At 39.5% G+C, this 22,266-nt stretch overlaps 1 protein-coding gene across 1 annotated transcript; it reads right to left on the bottom strand.

Moving 5' to 3' along the window:
* Nucleotides 1-1,466: 1,466 nt before the first annotated feature.
* On the bottom strand, nt 1,467-20,561 carry LOC113512274 (mucin-2-like). Its single transcript, XM_031911792.2, has 13 exons — nt 20,481-20,561; nt 19,186-19,216; nt 17,879-17,956; nt 17,027-17,107; nt 15,895-15,975; nt 15,057-15,134; nt 13,062-14,201; nt 11,928-11,967; nt 10,730-10,845; nt 9,587-9,682; nt 9,041-9,080; nt 3,129-8,647; nt 1,467-1,794 (listed from the first exon to the last, which is right to left on the bottom strand). The coding sequence occupies exons 1-13, from the start codon at nt 20,520-20,522 to the stop codon at nt 1,619-1,621; spliced, it is 7,518 nt and encodes a 2,505-aa protein (XP_031767652.2). The 5' UTR covers nt 20,523-20,561; the 3' UTR covers nt 1,467-1,618.
* Between the last annotated feature and the right edge of the window lie 1,705 nt (nt 20,562-22,266).

The following is a 22,266-nucleotide window of genomic DNA, read 5'->3' as shown; positions in this document are numbered from 1 at the left end:
CGCATCCAAAACTCGTGTAAATGACGTAAATGTCTAACTAGGTAGTTACTGGGGGAAAGGGATTGTTAGCCATGGAGTTTGACAGCCCCATTGCTAGCAATATACCCTATTAGGTCGACCTCTACGTGGTTCCCCTTGGAAACCATCGTGAACAATTCTTGTTGGGTTCGTCACGGTGGGCTAACTGACCTGCTTCATCCTATATCATCTTCCACTGGTACCCCGCCGGTGTATACCGATAACGTGGGTGGGGTTACCATTCCATTATCACCCATTAAAAAAAACTAGGTAGTTATTAACGTTGAAGCACGAGGCTGGTCTACGTGACGAGTTTTTTTTTCATGGGTGAAAATGGTATGGTAACGCCGCCTGCGCTAACGGGATACGCTGGCGGAGCACCAGTGAAGGGTGATAGATGAGAATGAAAACAGGCCAGTTAGCCCATCGTGATGAATTCATCAGGAATTAACCATGATAGTTTCCAGGGAGAACCTGGTTGGGTATATTGCTAGCAATGGGATTCTCAGTCTCCATTACTAAAAATCCCTTTCCCCCCACTCTATTACAGTTAAGGTCGTATTTGTACATTCGATTACCTCTGTCATATTTTTATAAATAACTGGTGTGTACAATAAAGAAACTATCATGGTTAATTACCATGATAGTTTCCAGGGGGAACCGCGGAAGGTCGATCTGGTTGAGTATATTGCTAGCAATGGGATTCTCATACTCCATTACTAACAATCCCTTTCCCCCCTACGTGACGAGTTGAAAACGCACTCCTGGTTCACACTTCCAACTGGGCTGGTCATTTAAATTATAATTAGATATAGGAAATAGGTATGAATGCGGAAATGACTGCGAATAACGGAGAATGGAAGAGAAAAACATATTACGCCGACCCCAAATATTCTTTTTTTTTATACAACTTAGAATGGCAAACAAGCTTACGGCCCACCTAATGGAAAGTGGTAACCGTTGCCTATAGACACGAGCAGTACCATGGACATAACACAGGATACTGTTTCGCCCATGATACCCCCCATGCGTTGCCATTCCTGAGGACTCATATGTTATTCCTCTGTACCCAGTAAATTCACACCATACCCCACCCTTCAAACCGAAACACAGCCATGCAAACACAAATGCTTTACGGTTGAAACACGAATGAGACAGAGGTATCCAAGCAATCGACTTAATAATTGGAATAAGGATAGGAAGGTAATTAATTTTATATTGTTACTTTTATTAATAGAATTAAATTAATTATAATAATTTTTTTTTTATTCATTCTGTTGTCATCTACATACTAAAATGAAATAATAGGGACATGAAAATTGACAGAGAGTTGTACCTCTCGTATTTTTTAATGTTTATGGTAGGTACAGTTCGTGTCTACAGGCGACAGTTACCACTTTCTATCGAATCCATGGGATCGCTATTAGTGGATACAATGAAACACTTAATGATTGAATTAATATTTATTTGTTTAAAACACATTATGTACTTAATTGACAAACTATTTCATAATATATTTTTTTCATAATTTTTTTAAACACGCTAAACCATCAGAATTATCAAAATCCACCAGATTACATGACAAAACTAAAAATATATGTTAAACTCCAATATATCTACGCACATTCCAAGGTATATCTTGTACATCACCGTAGCAAACACAGATTTTTCCTGTCTCTAAAGTGGCAGATGATTTGAGTGCACCAGAATTGCTGGGTGATGTTCTGTTGCCGTTAGATGATGAAGGGCCAGCTGGCGATGTACCGGGTGACGTCACTAGAAGAGAAGAAATCAAAATGTAGTATTGTATTGAATTCTTAAAACATATATCAGAGAGAGACTTTGTACAAAAGTCATTTGCTTGAGCACCTCTGTCCCATTCGTGTTTCTACCGTGAACCAGTTGTGTTTGCATGGCTGTGTTTCAGTTTGAAGGGTGAGATGTGGCAGTGAATTTATAGAAGAAAAATACCTGAGTCTTAAGGAATAGTAACGAATGGGAGGTATCACGGGCGAAACAATATACTCTGTTATGTCCATAGTACTGCTCATGTCTATAGGCGACGGTCACCACTTTCCATCAGTTGGGCCGTCAGCTTGTTTGCCATTCTAAGTTGCATAAAGGAAAAACACTATAAATAGCCGTATATTTGGATTGCGTTGTCTTAGAAGTATGATTTTTTCATAGCTTTAAATGTGTAATTGATATTTCAGCTTGAAAAGTGTCTTGACAGACGGACAGACAGACGATCAGCAAAGTGATCCTATAAAAGTTTCATTTTTTGAAGCATGGAACCCTTAAAAGGTTGTAATAACGTTTTTTTATTGATATCGGTATTGGTTTGTCATCTCAGTGGTCTGAGATAACAAACAAGCATACGGCCCACCTGATAGTAAGCAGTTACCGTAGCCTATAAACGCCTGCAATACCAGGGGCATTACGCGCGCGTTGCCGACCCTGAAGAAACCTCTTTACCCCCCTTTTGTGAAGAACTTCGACAGGGAGCTCTTTCCATAACCTGAGCGTTCTTGGGAGAAAACATCTTTAAAACCGCATTGTACGCAACCATCAAGGCTCTAGGGTATGGGGGTGAACTCCCTGTTAATGGCGAACTTTCAAGACGGCAGAAAGTGGCAGTGGACATCATATTGAACAATTCTTCTGAGCACAATCCATTGTACAAGCGATAGAACATTTTTTCAGGGTCGTAAAAAACTTATGTCCTGTACGTGATACTCCTGGTGATCGAAGCGTTCTTAGCCTACGACAACGGTTTACCATCAAAGAGGCTGTATGCCTATTTGCCACTTTTGTAGTCTAAAAATATGTACTCAATAATTGCAATATATTAATTATGCAATAAATGTCATAGTTGTGCAAGACACACGTTGTGTAAAACTTATAGTATTGTTTACCAGAAGAGATTTATCTATCTATCCTATTTAAGAGCTGCGCTTTTGTCGGTGAAGCTCTACCAGTAGAGACAAATGGAATAAAATTCCATTGTTAGTCCTCAGTGAGGAAACGAATACGAACAAGTGAAACTGATCTATTTTCAGTCTACGTCTACATACATATAAGTGATCTAAAAGTAATATAAAATACTGTACCTATATTTTCTGTGGCAGTTTGAGAAGCAGAACTTGATGGACTCTGGGATTTATTTGGCTGCACGACATTTGGCTGCAAACTACTCGCATTGTTTGTTTGCAAGTTATCAGGATTTTGTTGTGCACCACTTGCAGCTGGAGCTGCATTGCCTTGTGGGCTACTTCCAGGAGCTGCATTGTTTTGTGGGGTACTTGCAGGAGCTGCATTGTTTTGTGGGTTACTTGCAGGAGCTACATTATTCGGATTGTTGTTTGCAGGAGCTACATTATTTGGATTGTTGTTTCCAGGAGCTACATTATTTGGAGCGTTACTTGCAGGAGCTGCATTGCTTTGTGGGTTACTTGCAGGAGCTGCATTGCTTTGTGGGTTACTTGCAGGAGCTACATTATTCGGATTGTTGTTTCCAGGAGCTACATTATTTGGAGCGTTACTTGCAGGAGCTGCATTGCTTTGTGGGTTACTTGCAGGAGCTGCATTGTTTTGTGGGTTACTTGCAGGACCTACATTCTTCGGATTGTTGTTTCCAGGAACTACATTATTTGGAGCGTTACTTGCAGGAGCTGTATTGCTTTGTGGGTTACTTGCAGGAGCTGCATTGTTTTGTGGGTTACTTGCAGGACCTACATTATTCAGATTGTTGTTTCCAGGAGCTACATTATTTGGAGCGTTACTTGCAGGAGCTGCATTGCTTTGTGGGTTACTGGCAGGAGCTGCATTGTTTTGTGGGTTACTTGCAGGACCTACATTATTCGGATTATTGTTTCCAGGAGCTACATTATTTGGAGCGTTACTTGCAGGAGCTGCATTGTTTTGTGGGTTACTTGCAGGAGCTGCATTGTTTTGTGGGTTACTTGCAGGACCTACATTATTCGGATTGTTGTTTGCAGGAGCTACATTATTCGGAGCGTTACTTGCAGGAACTGCATTGCTTTGTGGGTTACTGGCAGGGGCTGCATTGTTTTGTGGGTTACTTGCAGGAGCTACATTATTTGGAATGTTGTTTCCAGGAGCTACATTATTTGGAGCGTTACTTGCAGGAGCTGCATTGCTTTGTGGGTTACTGGCAGGGGCTGCATTGTTTTGTGGGTTACTTGCAGGAGCTGCATTATTCGGATTGTTGTTTGCAGGAGCTACATTATTTAGATTGTTGTTTGCAGGAGTTACATTATTTGGAGCATTACTTGCAGGAGCTGCATTGTTTTGTGGGTTACTGGCAGGGGCTGTATTGCTTTGTGGGTTATTTGCAGGAGCTGCATTGCTTTGTGGGTTACTTGCAGGAGCTGCATTATTTGGAGCGTTACTTGCAGGAGCTGCATTGCTTTGTGGGTTACTGGCAGGAGCTGCATTGTTTTGTGGGTTACTTGCAGGAGCTGCATTATTCGGATTGTTGTTTCCAGGAGCTACATTATTTGGTTTGTTGTTTGCAGGAGCTACATTATTTGGAGCATTACTTGCAGGAGCTGCATTGTTTTGTGGGTTACTGGCAGGGGCTGTATTGCTTTGTGGGTTATTTGCAGGAGCTGCATTGCTTTGTGGGTTACTTGCAGGAGCTGCATTATTTGGAGCGTTACTTGCAGGAGCTGCATTGCTTTGTGGGTTACTGGCAGGAGCTGCATTGTTTTGTGGGTTACTTGCAGGAGCTGCATTATTCGGATTGTTGTTTCCAGGAGCTACATTATTTGGTTTGTTGTTTGCAGGAGCTACATTATTTGGAGCATTACTTGCAGGAGCTGCATTGTTTTGTGGGTTACTGGCAGGGGCTGTATTGCTTTGTGGGTTATTTGCAGGAGCTGCATTGCTTTGTGGGTTACTTGCAGGAGCTGCATTATTTGGAGCGTTACTTGCAGGAGCTGCATTGCTATGTGGGTTACTAGCAGGAGCTGCATTGCTTTGTGGGTTACTTGCAGGACCTACATTATTCGGATTGTTATTTGCAGGAGCTACATTATTTGGAGCATTACTTGCAGGCGCTGCATTGTTTTGTGGGTTACTTGCAGGAGCTACATTATTCGGATTGTTGTTTGCAGGAGCTACATTATTTGGATTGTTGTTTCCAGGAGCTACATTATTTGGAGCGTTACTTGCAGGAGCTGCATTGCTTTGTGGGTTACTGGCAGGAGCTGCATTGCTTTGTGGGTTACTTGCAGGACCTACATTATTCGGATTGTTGTTTCCAGGAGCTACATTATTTGGAGCGTTACTTGCAGGAGCTGTATTGCTTTGTGGGTTACTTGCAGGAGCTGCATTGTTTTGTGGGTTACTTGCAGGACCTACATTATTCAGATTGTTGTTTCCAGGAGCTACATTATTTGGAGCGTTACTTGCAGGAGCTGCATTGCTTTGTGGGTTACTTGCAGGAGCTGCATTGTTTTGTGGGTTACTTGCAGGACCTGCATTATTCGGATTATTGTTTCCAGGGGCTACATTATTTGGAGCGTTACTTGCAGGAGCTGCATTGTTTTGTGGGTTACTTGCAGGAGCTGCATTGTTTTGTGGGTTACTTGCAGGACCTACATTATTCGGATTGTTGTTTGCAGGAGCTACATTATTCGGAGCGTTACTTGCAGGAACTGCATTGCTTTGTGGGTTACTGGCAGGGGCTGCATTGTTTTGTGGGTTACTTGCAGGAGCTACATTATTTGGAATGTTGTTTCCAGGAGCTACATTATTTGGCGCGTTACTTGCAGGAGCTGCATTGCTTTGTGGGTTACTGGCAGGGGCTGCATTGTTTTGTGGGTTACTTGCAGGAGCTGCATTATTCGGATTGTTGTTTGCAGGAGCTACATTATTTGGATTGTTGTTTGCAGTAGTTACATTATTTGGAGCATTACTTGCAGGAGCTGCATTGTTTTGTGGGTTACTGGCAGGGGCTGTATTGCTTTGTGGGTTATTTGCAGGAGCTGCATTGCTTTGTGGGGTACTTGCAGGAGCTGCATTGCTTTGTGGGTTACTGGCAGGAGTTGCATTGTTTTGTGGGTTACTTGCAGGAGCTGCATTATTCGGATTGTTGTTTCCAGGAGCTACATTATTTGGTTTGTTGTTTGCAGGAGCTACGTTATTTGGAGCATTACTTGCAGGAGCTGCATCGTTTTGTGGGTTACTGGTAGGGGCTGTATTGCTTTGTGGGTTATTTGCAGGAGCTGCATTACTTTGTGGGTTACTTGCAGGAGCTGCATTATTTGGAGCGTTACTTGCAGGAGCTGCATTGCTATGTGGGTTACTAGCAGGAGCTGCATTGCTTTGTGGGTTACTTGCAAGACCTACATTATTCGGATTGTTATTTGCAGGAGCTACATTATTTGGAGCATTACTTGCAGGCGCTGCATTGTTTTGCGGGTTACTTGCAGGAGCTACATTATTCGGATTGTTGTTTGCAGGAGCTACATTATTTGGATTGTTGTTTCCAGGAGCTACATTATTTGGAGCGTTACTTGCCGGAGCTGCATTGCTTTGTGGGTTACTTGCAGGACCTACATTATTCGGATTGTTGTTTCCAGGAGCTACATTATTTGGAGCGTTACTTGCAGGAGCTGCATTGTTTTGTGGGTTACTGGCAGGAGCTGCATTGTTTTGTGGGTTACTTGCAGGACCTACATTATTTGGATTATTGTTTCCAGGAGCTACATTACTTGGAGCGTTACTTGCAGGAGCTGCATTGCTTTGTGGGTTACTTGCAGGAGCTGCATTGCTTTGTGGGTTACTTGCAGGACCTATATTATTCGGATTGTTGTTTCCAGGAGCTACATTATTTGGAGCGTTACTTGTAGGAGCTGCATTGCTTTGTGGGTTACTTGCAGGAGCTGCATTGTTTTGTGGGTTACTTGCAGGACCTACATTATTCGGATTGTTGTTTCCAGGAGCTACATTATTTGGAGCGTTACTTGCAGGAGCTGCATTGTTTTGTGGGTTACTTGCAGGACCTACATTATTCGGATTATTGTTTCCAGGAGCTACATTATTTGAAGCGTTACTTGCAGGAGCTGCATTGCTTTGTGGGTTACTTGCAGGAGCTGCATTGTTTTGTGGGTTACTTGCAGGACCTACATTATTCGGATTGTTGTTTGCAGGAGCTACATTATTCGGAGCGTTACTTGCAGGAACTGCATTGCTTTGGGGGGTACTGGCAGGGGCTGCATTGCTTTGTGGGTTACTTGCAGGAGCTGCATTATTTGGAGCGTTACTTGCAGAAGCTGCATTGCTTTGTGGGTTACTGGCAGGAGCTGCATTGTTTTGTGGGTTACTTGCAGGAGCTGCATTATTCGGATTGTTGTTTGCAGGAGCTACATTATTTGGATTGTTGTTTGCAGGAGTTACATTACTTGGAGCATTACTTGCAGGAGCTGCATTGTTTTGTGGGTTACTGGCAGGGGCTGTATTGCTTTGTGGGTTATTTGCAGGAGCTGCATTGCTTTGTGGGTTACTTGCAGGAGCTGCATTATTTGTAGCGTTACTTGCAGGAGCTGCATTGCTTTGTGGGTTACTGGCAGGAGCTGCATTGTTTTGTGGGTTACTTGCAGGAGCTGCATTATTCGGATTGTTGTTTCCAGGAGCTACATTATTTGGTTTGTTGTTTGCAGGAGCTACGTTATTTGGAGCATTACTTGCAGGAGCTGCATTGTTTTGTGGGTTACTGGCAGGGGCTGTATTGCTTTGTGGGTTATTTGCAGGAGCTGCATTGCTTTGTGGGTTACTTGCAGGAGCTGCATTATTTGGAGCGTTACTTGCAGGAGCTGCATTGCTTTGTGGGTTACTTGCAGGAGCTGCATTGCTTTGTGGGTATCTTGCAGGACCTACATTATTCGGAGCGTTATTTGCAGGAGCTGCATTATTCGGAGCTTTACTTGCAGGAGCTGCATTGCTTTGTGGGTTACTGACAGGAGCTATATTGCTTTGTGGGTATCTTGCAGGACCTACATTATTCGGAGCGTTATTTGCAGGAGCTGCATTATTCGGAGCGTTACTTGCAGGAGCTGTATTGCTTTGTAAGTTTCTTGCAGGACCTACATTATTCGGAGCATTATTTGCAGGAACTACATTATTTGGAGCGTTACTTGCAGGAGCTGCATTGTTTTGTGGGTTACTGACAGGAGCTGTATTGCTCTGTGGGCTACTTACAGGAACAGCATTGCTTTGTGGGCTACTTCCAGGAGCTGCATTGCTTTGTGGGTTACTTGCAGGAGCTACATTATTCGGAGCATTACTTGCAGGAGCTGCATTTTTTTGTGGGTTATTTGCAGGAGCTGTATTGCTTTGTGGGTTACTGGCAGGAGCTGTATTGCTTTGTGGGTTACTTGCAGGAGCTACGTTATTCTGAGTGTTACTTGCAGGAGCTATATTATTCGGAGCGTTACTTGCAGGAACTGCATTGCTTTGTTTATTAGAACTCGGTTCGGAGTTTGCGCTGTTGCCAACTTCATCAGAACTGATTTCCTGACTAGCATTGTTAGTTTCTTCTACGCTGCTTACAGAAGTTGTGTCGCTCTGTGTGTTAGTAGTGGGACTACTTTGTTGAGGTTGACTGTTGAAATAATAATGTTAATTATTTAATAATATAATTTATACCATAATACCTATCATACTAAATGTAAAAATTTATAAAGATTTTACTGAACTAGATGTTATTTTGTCCATATCACTAGTTTTGGGTAGTAATTAGAATTATTTTGTTTAATTCCACTAACATTAGTATACAAACGGTAGCGGAATTAAACATTAATTATGTCTGAATGTTTAGACGCCTGTATATTGGTTACACAATTACGCTAAAACAGCAGAACGGATTTGAATTGAATTTGGAACACGAGTATGTTTTATTCTAATTTAGAACACAGGATACTTTATGTACTGAGAAAAACATCGATGAACTTTCAAAACGATTAATGGAGTAAATCAATTTAAATTAAATAGTTACCTCTGCGTAAAACTAGTGGAACTAGGTTGGGGAGAGCTTTCTGTAACAAAAGGAGAAATCTTTGTAAAGTATACTTACCAAGAATGAACAACAAATTAGGATGTAGAACAAAATTTTCAGCATATATAATAACAAATATGATTCATCGTCATCATTTCGTCATAGTTTTAGAATACTGACGGATCTGACAAAGATTACATATATAGATCCGTATAGTATAGGTGCTATGACGACTTTTTTTATGCAACTTAGAATGACAAACAAGCTGACGGCCCACCTGATGGAAAGTGGTAACCGTCGCCTATAGACATGAGCAGTAGAATGGACATAACAGAGTATACTGTTTCGCCCATGATACCCCCCATGCGTTGCCATTCCTGAGGACTCAGGTGGTCTTCCTCTGTGCCCTGTAAATTCACTGCCATATCCCACCCTTCAAACGGTAACACAGCCATGCAAACACAACTGCTTCACGGTAGAAACACGAATGGGTCAGAGGTACTCACGCAAAAATACATTTTTTTTTTCTATATATTCAAATATTACCTTCCGGAGTCAACGATGATTCCGACGAATCTGGTAGTTCATTTCCTTGTCTCCATAATTGAAATAATTCCCAGAGTTCTTGCCAGGTAGAAAAATCTAAAAAATATATATTCGTACATATAAATATACATGTTAATTTTTTAAACAAATTTATTTAAAAACATTTTTAAAAATAAGCCTTTGCAATCTACATATTCCGTTATCTTTGACTGCAGCTATTTTTTTTATATATTAAAGGATATACAAGCTAGAAATGACAATGAACTGGTCACATAGCTCGAAGAACCGACAACCGATGGGGAACAAAGATACTTGAGTGACGACCCCAAAGGGAAAATGTAATGTAGAACATTTGTTCCCGCCACTAGATGGAGTGATGACCACCAATACATTGCAGAGAATCAGTGGATAGAGTGATGTTTCCCACGCCCCACAGGGGGGCAATTTGACAGTTAAGGAGGGGCAATTAAAAAATGGACTCGAAGCGTTTTTGACCCTCTTTCTCCGGGCCATTTAAATGCAATGCTACGAGTAGATATCGGTGTCAAATTTAACAAAAAAAAAAAGTAAATTAAAACAAATGCTGTAAATATGTATTAGGTATAATTTTGTTTGACGTTACCAAAATATTAACTGGGCGATTAGAGTCGCCAAGTAAACTTTGTCGGGAAAAATTATGTATGGGGGCATAAAAATTTTAGAAATGTTCAAGTGGGGCATGGCACAAAAAAGGTTGGGAAACACTGGGATAGAGGCACCCTATGTTCAACAGTGGACAGAAAATGGCTGATATAGTGGCTACTTTCACGTATCCTTTACATATCCTTCAATATTTTCACATACCCTCAAATGGGTTAAAGCTGAAAATCAGTGTTTTGTTCCTTGAACAATGTTCCGCGCTGAGCTTCGACCTTTTTGTATTGCTGCAGATCACACGTAATAACACAATTTTATAAATCTTATGTTGTTTTATGTATTATCTACTCTTATGAACATGTTGTGTGTGATTAGTAACAAACAAATAAACGATATATCTATCTATCTATCTACTATTGGACCTCAGTAGACTGTCTCATGGACGGGTCAGTGATTAATTTGTTTACACTAACTTGATTAAAATCCTTAAAGAAATATATACCATACCTAATGTTCCTGCTAATGCAGGAACTTCAGGAACTTCTTCAGGAACAGAAGTTGTACTTTGCGCGTTGCTTGAAGACGGCGCACTATTCAGCGGTTGACTGCTTGATGCAGGACTGCTGTAAAACACCAACTCAACATAAGCGAGTACGTACAACACTAGTATTTATCCGCGACTTCGTTCGCGTGACTGAAGTAAAAAGCCTTAGTCCTTTTCCATCCCATATATGTATATAAAATTTCATAGTGATTTGTTAAGCTGTTAAAGAGCTTTAAGGTAACAAACAAACAAACCCACTTTCACATTTATAATATTATTAAGGGCTAAATATTAATATATTTTTTATAAGTAACTTAAAGATAAAATTATTTGAAGAAATACCATCACATTAGCCATCAACTGTCCACTGCTGAACACAAGCCTCCCCTTATTAGGGGGTTTTGCCAGTAGTTGCCACATTTGGCAAACGGGTTGATAGCCGCAGTTAGACTTCGATGATGTTTTAAGAAGCACGCTACTGCCCGTCCATCGACCATTAAATCCCTTAATGGCAACTCCTTATTAGGTGATTTTGCCAGTAGTTGCCACGTTTGGCAAACGAGTTGATAGCCGCAGTTAGGTTTCAGTGATGTTTTAAGAAGGACGCTGCTGCCCGTCCATCTCTCATTCAATCCCTTAATGGCAACTCCTTATTAGGGCATTTTACCAGTAGTTGCCACATTTGGCAAACGGGTTGATAGCCGCAGTTAGGTTTCAGTGATGTTTTAAGTAGGACGCTGGTGCCTGTACATCGACCTTTAGATCCCATAGTTGCCTCTTCCGACACTCACGGGAAAGGAAGGAGAACAAAGTCTAGCTGGTTGTTCAATTAAAACCAGAGGGAGACTTTGTACAAAAGTCGATTGCTTGGGTACCTCTGTCCCATTCGTGTTTCAACCGTGAAGCAGTTGTGTTTGCATGACTGTGTTTCGGTTTGAAGAGTGGGATATGGCGTGAATTTACTGGGTACAGAGGAATAACATCTGAGTCCTCAGGAATGGCAACGCATGGGGGTATCATGGGCGAAAGAGTATACTCTGTTGTGTCCATGGTAGTGCTCATGTCTATAGGCGACGGTTACCACTTTCCATCAGGTGGGCCGTCAGCTTGTTTGCCATTCTAAGTTGTATAAAAAAAAATTCAATTATGTAAAATTATTACCTCTGGGAGTCACTACTGGAACTAGTTTGAGCAGGATTTGCTGTAAAAACAATAAATAAATAATTTATTTCCAGAGAGAGAGAATTAGAAGAAAACTCGTTTCTTGATAGTAACACGAATGGGTCAGAAAGACCTATTCGTGTTATAAATGATAATGGAATGGTAGCCCCGCCTGCGCTATCGGTATACTCTGGCGGGGCACCAGTGAGGGATGATAGGTGAGAATGAAAAGGCAGATCGGTTAGCCCATCGTGATAAATACACTTGGAAGGGGGGTAAGGGATTATTAGTAATAGAGACTGAGAATCCCATTGCTAGCAATATACCCAACCAGGTCGACCTCCTCGTGGGTCCCCCTGGAAACTATCATGGTTAATTCTTGATGAATTCGTCATGATGGGCTGACTGGCCTGTTTTCATTCTCATCTATCACCCTTCACTGGTGCTCCGCCGGCGGATCCCGTTGGCGCAGGCGGTGTTACCATACCATTTTCACCCATCAAAAAAAATACACTTGGAATTCAGCATGATAAATTCCAAGGGGGACCATGTAGAGGGTCCACCTGACAAAGTATATTGCTAGCAATTGGACTGATAGTCCGCATTATTAACAATCCCTTCCCCTCGCCGTGAAGCAGTTGTGTTTGCATGGTTGTGTTTCGGTTTCAAGGGTGGGATACAGCAGTGAAATTACAATGCACGTTAGCAAAACAACTTAGTTCTCAGAGGTGGTAATATATGAGAGATGGTGGGGATGGAATTGTTAGTAATGGGGATTCACAGCCCCATTGCTTACAATATATCCTATCAGGTCGAACCCCTTGCGGAACCACTTGGAAACTATAAAGGTTAATATTTGTGGAATTCGTCACGATGGCCTAACTGACCCGTTTTCATCCTCACCTCTCATCTCTCATTGCTACCCTGTCAATGTATACCGATAAGGCAGACGGGGTTACCATTCCATTTTCATCCCAAAAAACGTATGAGGTGTACCATGGGTATTACAGTGAATTCTATAATATCTATATCAGTTCATTTCTATAGACTATTACCATTTTCCATCAAGTAAACCATCAGCTTGTTGGTCATTCGAAATATCATGAAAAATATTAATACAAGTTAATAATTTACCTGGTGAAGAAAGCGGCGCAACAATAGGATACACAGGGGAAGATACTGGCTCTGGACTTCTTTCGGTATTACTTGGTAATACAGCAATTGTCTCAACTGGACCACTTTGTACCGGCACTGTCTCAGTCGGTACCGTATTACTTGGAGCTATTGGAGTTGTCTGTACTGGCCCAGATTGTACTGGACTTGACCCAACCGGGACTGTATTGCTTGGAGTTATGGGGATTGTTCGTACAGGTGAAGCTTGTACTGGAGTCGTTCCAACCGGTACTGTATTACTTTGAACTGTGGGATTTGTTTGTACAGGTGCAGATTGTCCTGGAGTCGTTCCAACCGGTACTGTATTACTTGGAACTATGGGAGTTGTTTGTACTGGTGAAGATTGTACTGGAATTGACCTAATCGGCACTGTATTACTTGGAGTTATGGGGATTGTTTGTTCTGGTGCATATTGTAATAGAGTTGGTCTAATCGGTAATGTATTACTTGGAGCTAAGGGGATCCTTTGTATAGATACAGATTGTACTGGAGTTGACTCAACTGATACCGTATTACTTGGACTTATGGGAATTGTTTGTACTGAAGCTGGCGTCTCCAGAGCCGGACTTGAAATTGTTTGTACAGGAGCTCGTAGAGGAATAAAATCAACTTCCACAATATCTCTTGGTGGTATGGAAACTGTTTGTATTGAGCTAGTTTGTTCCGGAACAGTTTGTACTGGGGATTCGTTCACTATACCTCTCGGTATTATGGGATTGGTTTGTATTGTTGGAACAGTTTGTGGCTGAGCTGACCCATCCAATGCTATAATTCTTGGTACTATGGAACTAGTTTGTACTGAGACTGGTTGGTTTACTCCAGGTCTTAATTCTTCAATTGTAGATGGTCTATATAGTGATTGGCCAGGTATTGTTGGTAGTGCAGGTGAAGATTGAAGTAATGAGGACTGAACAGAACTGGGTGGTTGAATTGATTCAGAAACTGGAGGTACTAGTCCATTAGTAGGCAATTCTGGTCTCAATGGTGGAGTGAGGCCTGGTGACAATCCAGCTGGGCGTATGGTCTCGACGCGCCATGATGTTCCCGGTATTTGATATGAGCTTGATTGCAAGTTAGCCACACCCGGTTGTACTGCTAATCCTATAGAAATAATTATGGAGAATGTAAGTAAGATGGAGTATTTTTGAAGAATTTATGAAATATGATAAGTTTTGTCATATAAATGAATAAATAAGGGGGGGGGGAAGGATTGTTAGCAATGGGGTTTTGACAGTTCCATTGTTAGCAATATACCCTATCAGGTCGACCTCCACGTGGTTCCCCCTGGAAACCATCGTGGCTAATTCTTGTTGAATTCGTCCCGATGGGCTAACTGACCTACTTCATCCTCACCTATCATCAATCACTGATGCCCCGTCAGTGTATACCGATAGCGCAGGCGGGGCTATCATTCCATTATCACCCATTAAAAAAAAATTATAAAGAATGAATGAATTCATTCATTCATTCACATGATAAATTTCGTCATAGTAAGATAAGTGATATAAAAATATCACTACTGTTATTATAATGTTAGAAGCCTTCGTATATAATGAAGACGGCCTAGAAACTTTTCAACACTAGAGGGCGCCACCCATCACACGAGAACAACAAAACTATAAATTATATATGTGGCCTGTATTCCACATATTAATACAGACTTTTAATTCATTCATCCATTTAATGTTGTATTGTTTTTAAAAATGAAGGAAAATTGCGTCGTTGCTAGCCGTAAGCGAAAGTGAATTTACTTGGTACAGAGGAATAACACCTGAGTCCTCAGGAATGGCAACGCATTGGGGGTATCATGGGCGAAACAGTATACTCTGTTATGTCCGTGGTACTGCTCATGTCTATAAGCGACGGTTACCACTTTCCATCAGGTGGACCGTCAGCTTGTTTGGCATTCTAAGTTGTATAAAAAAAAACGCTCCTAAATATAACGTAACAACATACCTTGTTGATTGATGTTGCTTGCTTGTTGTTGGTCGCTAAGTTGATTCTGCCAGTTGATACTGCGTAACTGATTAATCGCTAACAAAAATAAAAAAAAAAATCTTCAACGGGTTCCCCAGGGGGGAAAGGGATTGTTAGTGATGGAGACTAAGAATCCCGTTGCTAGCAATATACCCAACCAGGTCGACCACCTCGCGGTTCTCTTGGAAACTATCATGGTTAATTCCCGATGAATTCCTCATGATAGGCTAACTGGCCTGTTTTCATTCTCATCTATCACCCTTCACTGGTGCTCCGCCAGCGTATCCCGTTAGCGCAGGCGGGGTTACCATACCATTTTCACCCATCAAGAAAAAAAAACGGGTTCCCCAAGGAAAGTAAATAATATATCTATGTATACATATAATAAAATTGTTCTATATATAGGAGATATGTATATATATGTATAAAAGGAAATTTTATAAATTTACTATGTCTGTCCTTTCGGACAAATGTTTCCAAAACGAGATAGGTATTTAAGAAAAAATTGTAAGAAAAATAGAAACCAAACTAATAATTGCCAGAATGTCTGTCTGTCTGTTCATATATTTGCTCCGGGATGAAACAAATACCACAATTAAAAACTACATATCAAATAGTATGCAGTTTTTACCCTGCAGGTTTAACATAAAAAATATGTACCTATATTTTCTCAGCTACGTCTTCAAAATCCATACGATTTTATAAGCCGTTAGCATAAGCTAGGTTTATTTTTTTTTTTATTTTTTTTTTTATTTTACACAAAAGTACATTAATACAGTAGTTAAATAGACATAAATAAGTTGTTATTATATCATACCTGGTTGATTTAAGACATTTGCCTGATTTTGAGAGATCTGTTGATTCTGCAAATTACTGATTTGAATATTGTTGTTCGCTGCTGAAAATAAATATACACTTTTTAAGTAAATTGGGCATAATACATGTATTATTACTTCAATCTATACTATTATAATAAATTGGATGAGTTTGTTTGCACTAATCTCTAGATTTAGGAGATCGATGTGAAAGATTCCTTTTGCATTTGATAGCTTATGCGTAATATAAAATATATTTACAACTACATTTTTTTATACAACTTAGAATGGCAAACAAGCTGACGGCCCACCCGATGGAAAGTGGTAACCGTCGCCTATAGACATGAGCAGTACCAAGGACATAACAGATTATACTGTTTCGCCCATGATACCCCCCATGCGTTGCCATTCATGAGGACTCAGGTGTTATTCCTCTGTACCCAGTAAATTCACGCCATATCCCGCCCTTTAAACCGAAACACAGCCATGCAAACACAGCTACTTCACGGTTGAAACACGAATGGAACAGAGGTACCCAAGCAATCGACTTTTGTACAAAGTCTCCCTCTGGTACATCTACATCAGCTGTTAAATGTTTATTATATAAAATAAATTATTAACTAAAAGAATGCACAATAAGAATTATAATCATAAGGACAAATGATCTATAATCTAAATTCATCATCATCATCATATCAGCCTTTAACTATCCTCTGCTGAAGATAAGCCTCCCCCTTGGAGGGTTTTACCAGTAATTGCCACGCTTGGCAGGCGGATTGGCAACCGCAGTCAAGCTTTAGAGATGTTTTAAGAGGGACGCTGCTGCCCATCCTTCGCCCTCCCTTAGTCGGCGTTTACGACATTCACGGGAAAGGAAGGGGTGGCCTATTCTATACCGGGACCACACGGCCAGTAATTTAAATTACCATTAAATAACTAGTTTTTTATTAGTCCCAGATCTATTCATATACTGATGTTTCACATATTTGACACTATTTACACCAATTTCTTAATAAAACTATTTAACATCTTGCTACTATTACGGGCATAGCCATGGTATACAACTAGTAATAGAAGGTTCTATAATAGAAAAAAATTAAAATAGACAAAGTGATAACATAATGATACGCGTACCTAATTGGTTTAACAGATTTGCCTGATTTTGAGAGATCTGCTGACTCTGCAAATTACTGTTTAGAGCGTTGTTGTTTGCTGCTGAAAATAAAGTTTTTTTTTTTTAATTTTGGGTTGATTTAAGACATTTGCCTAATTTTGAGAGAACTGTTGACTCTGTAAATTGCCGATTTGAATATTGTTGTTCGCCGCTAAAACAAATGAACATAATAAATACACAAAAGTACGATTGTCTGACAATTGTGTTTTGTTATGTGTGTAAATATTTTTTTATAATATTATAATTTTATAAATATATTTTTTTAATAAAAATAGTAAAAAATAATCTATATCACTCGGGTGATATAAGGTTTCTAACAATACTCCATATATGCAAATGTCTTCAGGCGTTTAGATGTTATGGTGAAATAAACAAACTCACATACATACATAAGCCCTGAAAACATTACACTCCTTATTTGGGCAGTTGTGTAAAAAGATTGTGTTTCATAAAAAGAACCGACTTTAATTATGGCGAAACCAGATAATTTCTACAGGGCCAATATGTAAATATATCCTATTATCCTATCAGATGAAAAAAGACATAAACAGTACCATGGACATAACAGAGTCTAATGTTTCGCCCATTATACCCCCCATGCGTTGTCATTCCTGAGGACTCAGGTGTTATTCCTCTGTACCCAGTAAATTCACGCCATATCCCGCCCTTTAAACCGAAACACAGCCATGCAAACACAACTGCTTCACGGTAGAAACACGAATGGGACAGAGGTACCCAAGCAAACGACTTTTGTACAAAGTCTCCCTCTGGTAAATATAAATATTAAGTAAGATAATGATTGTGCCACACACCTTGTTGATTGTAGACACTCGCTTGATTTTGTTGACGCTGTTGTTGCGGCCAATTGCTATTTTGTATTTCGTTGTTAACTAAAAAAAAAATTATAAGAACACTCTATTGCATATGTTTCAGTCAAAACTCTTTACCAATCAAAAGTACTACTGACTAGCAGAGTCAGTCAAAAGTACTTTTGACCGTATGCTTTAGTCAATAATATGTTTGGCTAAAATAGCAGTTTAAAGTACTTTGCACTAAGTGATTCCGTCAAAAGTGGTTTTGCCTGGTTGTATCAGTCAATATTCTTAAAAAGTCCTACCCTAATGTAACCTAATTTACTTAAATTAGGTTTTTTTTTTTTGATGGGTGAAAATGGAATGGTAACCACGCCTGCGCTAACGGGATACGCCAGCAGAGCACCAGTGAAGGGTGATAGATGAGAATGAAAACAGGTCAGTTAGCCCATTATGATGGATTCATCAGGATAATTAACCATGATAGTTTCCAGGGGGAACCGCGAGGAGGTCGACCTGGTTAGATATATTGCTAGCAATGGGATTCTCAGTCTCCATTACTAACAATCCTTTTCCCCCTACTTAAATTAGGTTAGTTTAGTATATTTTCTTTGTATTGATCGTAATGTAAAATTTTTCGTATTAAACGATTTCACATAATAAATATCTTTTTTATTTACATTTAACGAGTTAATAATGCTTTTGACTTGCTTTATTGCAGTTAAAACTACTTTTGACGAAGGGTGTCAGTCAAGAGTACTTTTAACCGCAAATATGCAGTCAAAAGTACTAATAATCAATAATTTTCTGTCAAAACCACTTTTGACCGACCTGTTCAGTCAAAAGTACTTTTGACTGATTTTGCTAGACAATAGTACTTTTGATTAGTTACAAGTTTTATATAAATGTTAAGATTACCGTGAAGCAGTTGTGTTTGCATGGCTGTGTTTCAGTTTGAAGGGTGGGATATGGCGTGAATTTACTGGGTACAGAGGAATAACACCTGAGTCCTCAGGAATGGCAACGCATGGGGGGTATCATGGACGAAACTGTATACTCTGTTATGTGCACGGTATTGCTCATGTCTTATTTATTTATGTATGTATTTATTGTATGTATATTTATATTATATGAATATATCAAATATTGCTTTTTTTTTTCTCTCTTGTCAATAATGCACCGCCTACTTATTTTTCTGTTTGCCCAATGCTCGACTGGTAGAGAACACCGTCCGGTGTTAAGTCCGCCATATGTACAAAGAATTTTACTGTGCATTAAAGTTTAAATAAATAAATTTGAGTTTTTACCATTTGGAGGGGCTCCACTGACGGCGAAGATCTAGAAAAGAGAAGAAAATTACTTCTATAATTGGTGATGAATTTGTACTATAATATATTGTTATAAAAACTAGAAAGGTAAGCTGGGGGCCTGCCATGAAATGAAATTCCGAAGTTTCGGACTCAATTTCGTGTTTTTGTTCACACCTAAATCGAGCCAGTAAATGGAGCTTAACATTTCGTTCGTCATAAATCCTACCATAAAAGTCCCAAAGAATAATATTTTCATATTTTATAATATTTTTAAACGGTAAGTATTATGTAATTTTAACATTAAATTTGTGTAAACGGAAATTTCGGAAAACATTTCATGGTAGGCCCTCTGGTTTTCAAGAAGTTTTCTTTTTTTTTTTATACCACTGAGGTGGCAAACAAGCATACGGCCCACCTGATGGTAAGCGGTTACCGTAGCCTATGAACGCTTGCAATACCAGAGGTATTACGCGCGCGTTGCCGACCCTGAAGAAATCTCTTTATCCCCCTTTTGAAGAACCCCATGCTGGTCTCTTGGGAAAACCTCGACAGGGAGCTCATTCCATAACCTGAGTGTTCGTGGGAGAAAGCATCTCTGAAACCGCGTTGTACGCGACCATTTAGGCTGTAAGGTTTCTCACGCGAACGCTCAGATTGTGAGATGAGCTCCCTGTCGAGGTTTGTTTCAGTTATATTTTGATGTTTAGCATCATGGGTGCTTCACACCCATTATTTAATGGGTGCTGGAGGGAGGAAAGGGATTGTTAGTAATGGATACTAAGAATCCCATTGCTAGCAATATACCCAACTAGGTCGACTTCCTCGCGGTTCTCCCTGGAAACTATCATGATTAATTCCTGATGAATTCATCATGATGGGCTAACTGGCCTGTTTTCATTCTCATCGATCAACTTTCACTGGTGCCCCGCCAGCGTATCCCGTTAGCGCCTGCGGGGTTACCCATTCCATTTTCATCCATTTAAAAAAAAAAGCTATTTGTTGTTTAGGTCGAGCCTTTTTAGATTAGGGTACGATAAGGCTGACATATTCTTATAGGATAAAGGCCTCTAAATAAAAAAAATAAAAAAAGGTCGAGCCTGTCTGTCCAGCACGCAATATACATCTTTTAGCTAGAATAACGTACCTAGTTATTAAAATAGCTTGAGCACTCACGTAATTTTCTAAAAGCTGGAAACAGATTGGTAAGCCTATGAGTGTTACCAATTTTATCCCATTAAAAAAATTAATGTTTAAAATTCAATTTAGAAATACTTGTGATATAAAAAACTTACGCAAACAATGCAGAACCAGAGGACTGTCCCGTGAAAATTCATCGCTGGATCTTGGACCGTGCAGATCCGTTTGAGACCGATGAAAACACAACGAATATATGTCACTTCCGAGCACAAACGAATTTTATATCTTTCAACTAAACAAACATATTAAATGATAAATCATTTTCGGATCATCTGAGTAAACACGTCAAGAAATTATTTGAAACTTTAAATTGTATTGTCTAAATCTATGTTTACCTTATACTACCTTATACCTTATAGTACTGCGTGTACTAGGTGTTTCCTGGATTCGCTCATATTTATCATGGGGGGTTTTGTAGTTGCCATGCTTAGCAGACGGATTGGCAACCGCAGTTGAAGATATTTTAAGAGCGCATCCCTTGACCTCCCTTAGTCGCCTCTTGCGACGATGCCCACGGGACTATGCCGGGACCACACGGCAAATTTATTACTCTAAAACGCTTCATATTTATACTAGTTTAGTTTTTTTATTTATTTATTTTACGATGTTTTATGTGTATGTGTGTATACGATAGGTAGCTACGATAAGTATCAAATAAAAATTCTTCACATTCCATATATTTACGCACGTCAACATAATGTTTACGTATTGTTCCATTGTTCGAAACTACACAGTTTTCGTATACACCTGTGTAATCGTTTCAATAATGAAATTATTTAATTTACTACACACAATTATAATGAATTATTATGGCTTTATTCAACGTTTACAAAGTTTATTGTAAAAGATACTGCGAATAATATTATTTGTAGATCAGTATTGAGGAATATTCTTTTATTTGATAATGGCAAACAAGCTGACGACATATTAACGCGAAATAACTGACGTAATTTTTTTTTTATTTAATTTCATTAAAATATTTGTAGATCAGTAAATAAATAAGGTAGTACGAGAGTAATTACGTATGAGGTACGTAATCAGTCCGTACAAATATGTAAACAGTTTGCGATAAATGAAAATTGCGTGATATTTACTGCTGAACTTTGATGCTAACGATGGTGCTGCCTCTACTGAGCGATTTAGGGACTAAAATTATTATTGTAAATTGCTATAATTGCAAATCCTTGCTAATTAGTTCTATCCATTAGGTATCACTTCACAAAAAATTACGTTATTTGTCAACGAAATGAACTTTTCACTTCGTCGACAAACAATGTAATTTTTTTGTAAGGTTTTTTGAGATGCGAATAGAATTATAACACGTCTCGTATACGTTGGAGGAGAAGCAGTAAATGAAGATAGATAAGTCAGTCAGTCGTGACCCAATGATTTTTAAGCAAGACCGCGTGAACCTTACTGGGATTTTTGCTGACAATAAATCGATGGGGAGGGACCCCATTATCAGCCTTTAACTGTCCATTGCTGAACACTTGGAGGGTTTTGCCAGTAGTTACCACACTTGGCAGGCAGATTGGCAACCGCAGTTAGGTTTTGGTGATGTTTTAAGACGGACCCCGCTGTCCATCCTAGTCACCCCGTCATGTTATCTCAAAGTAAATGCAATAATATGGAATCCCCATTCTAGAAAAAAAAATACAAAATTTAGTTTAGTTTTTACTGTCATAATTTTATAATTATATCTGTAACGTCCTATTCTGCTACCTCTTTAAAACCGCGCCAACAAATTTTATGTCAGTTTTATATTATATTAAGACTCTTTTCATCGATAAGAAGAAAATTTGACGTTTATTTATTTATTATTTATTTTATTCTTTATTGTACACAAAAAATTATAAAATATAATATATATAAAATAAAGAT

Source organism: Galleria mellonella, unplaced genomic scaffold (genome assembly GCF_026898425.1).
Source record: "Galleria mellonella isolate WM207_F2 unplaced genomic scaffold, CSIRO_AGI_GalMel_v1 utg150, whole genome shotgun sequence".
Classification (NCBI taxonomy): domain Eukaryota; kingdom Metazoa; phylum Arthropoda; class Insecta; order Lepidoptera; family Pyralidae; genus Galleria; species Galleria mellonella.
This window is presented reverse-complemented; position numbering and strand designations above follow the sequence as displayed.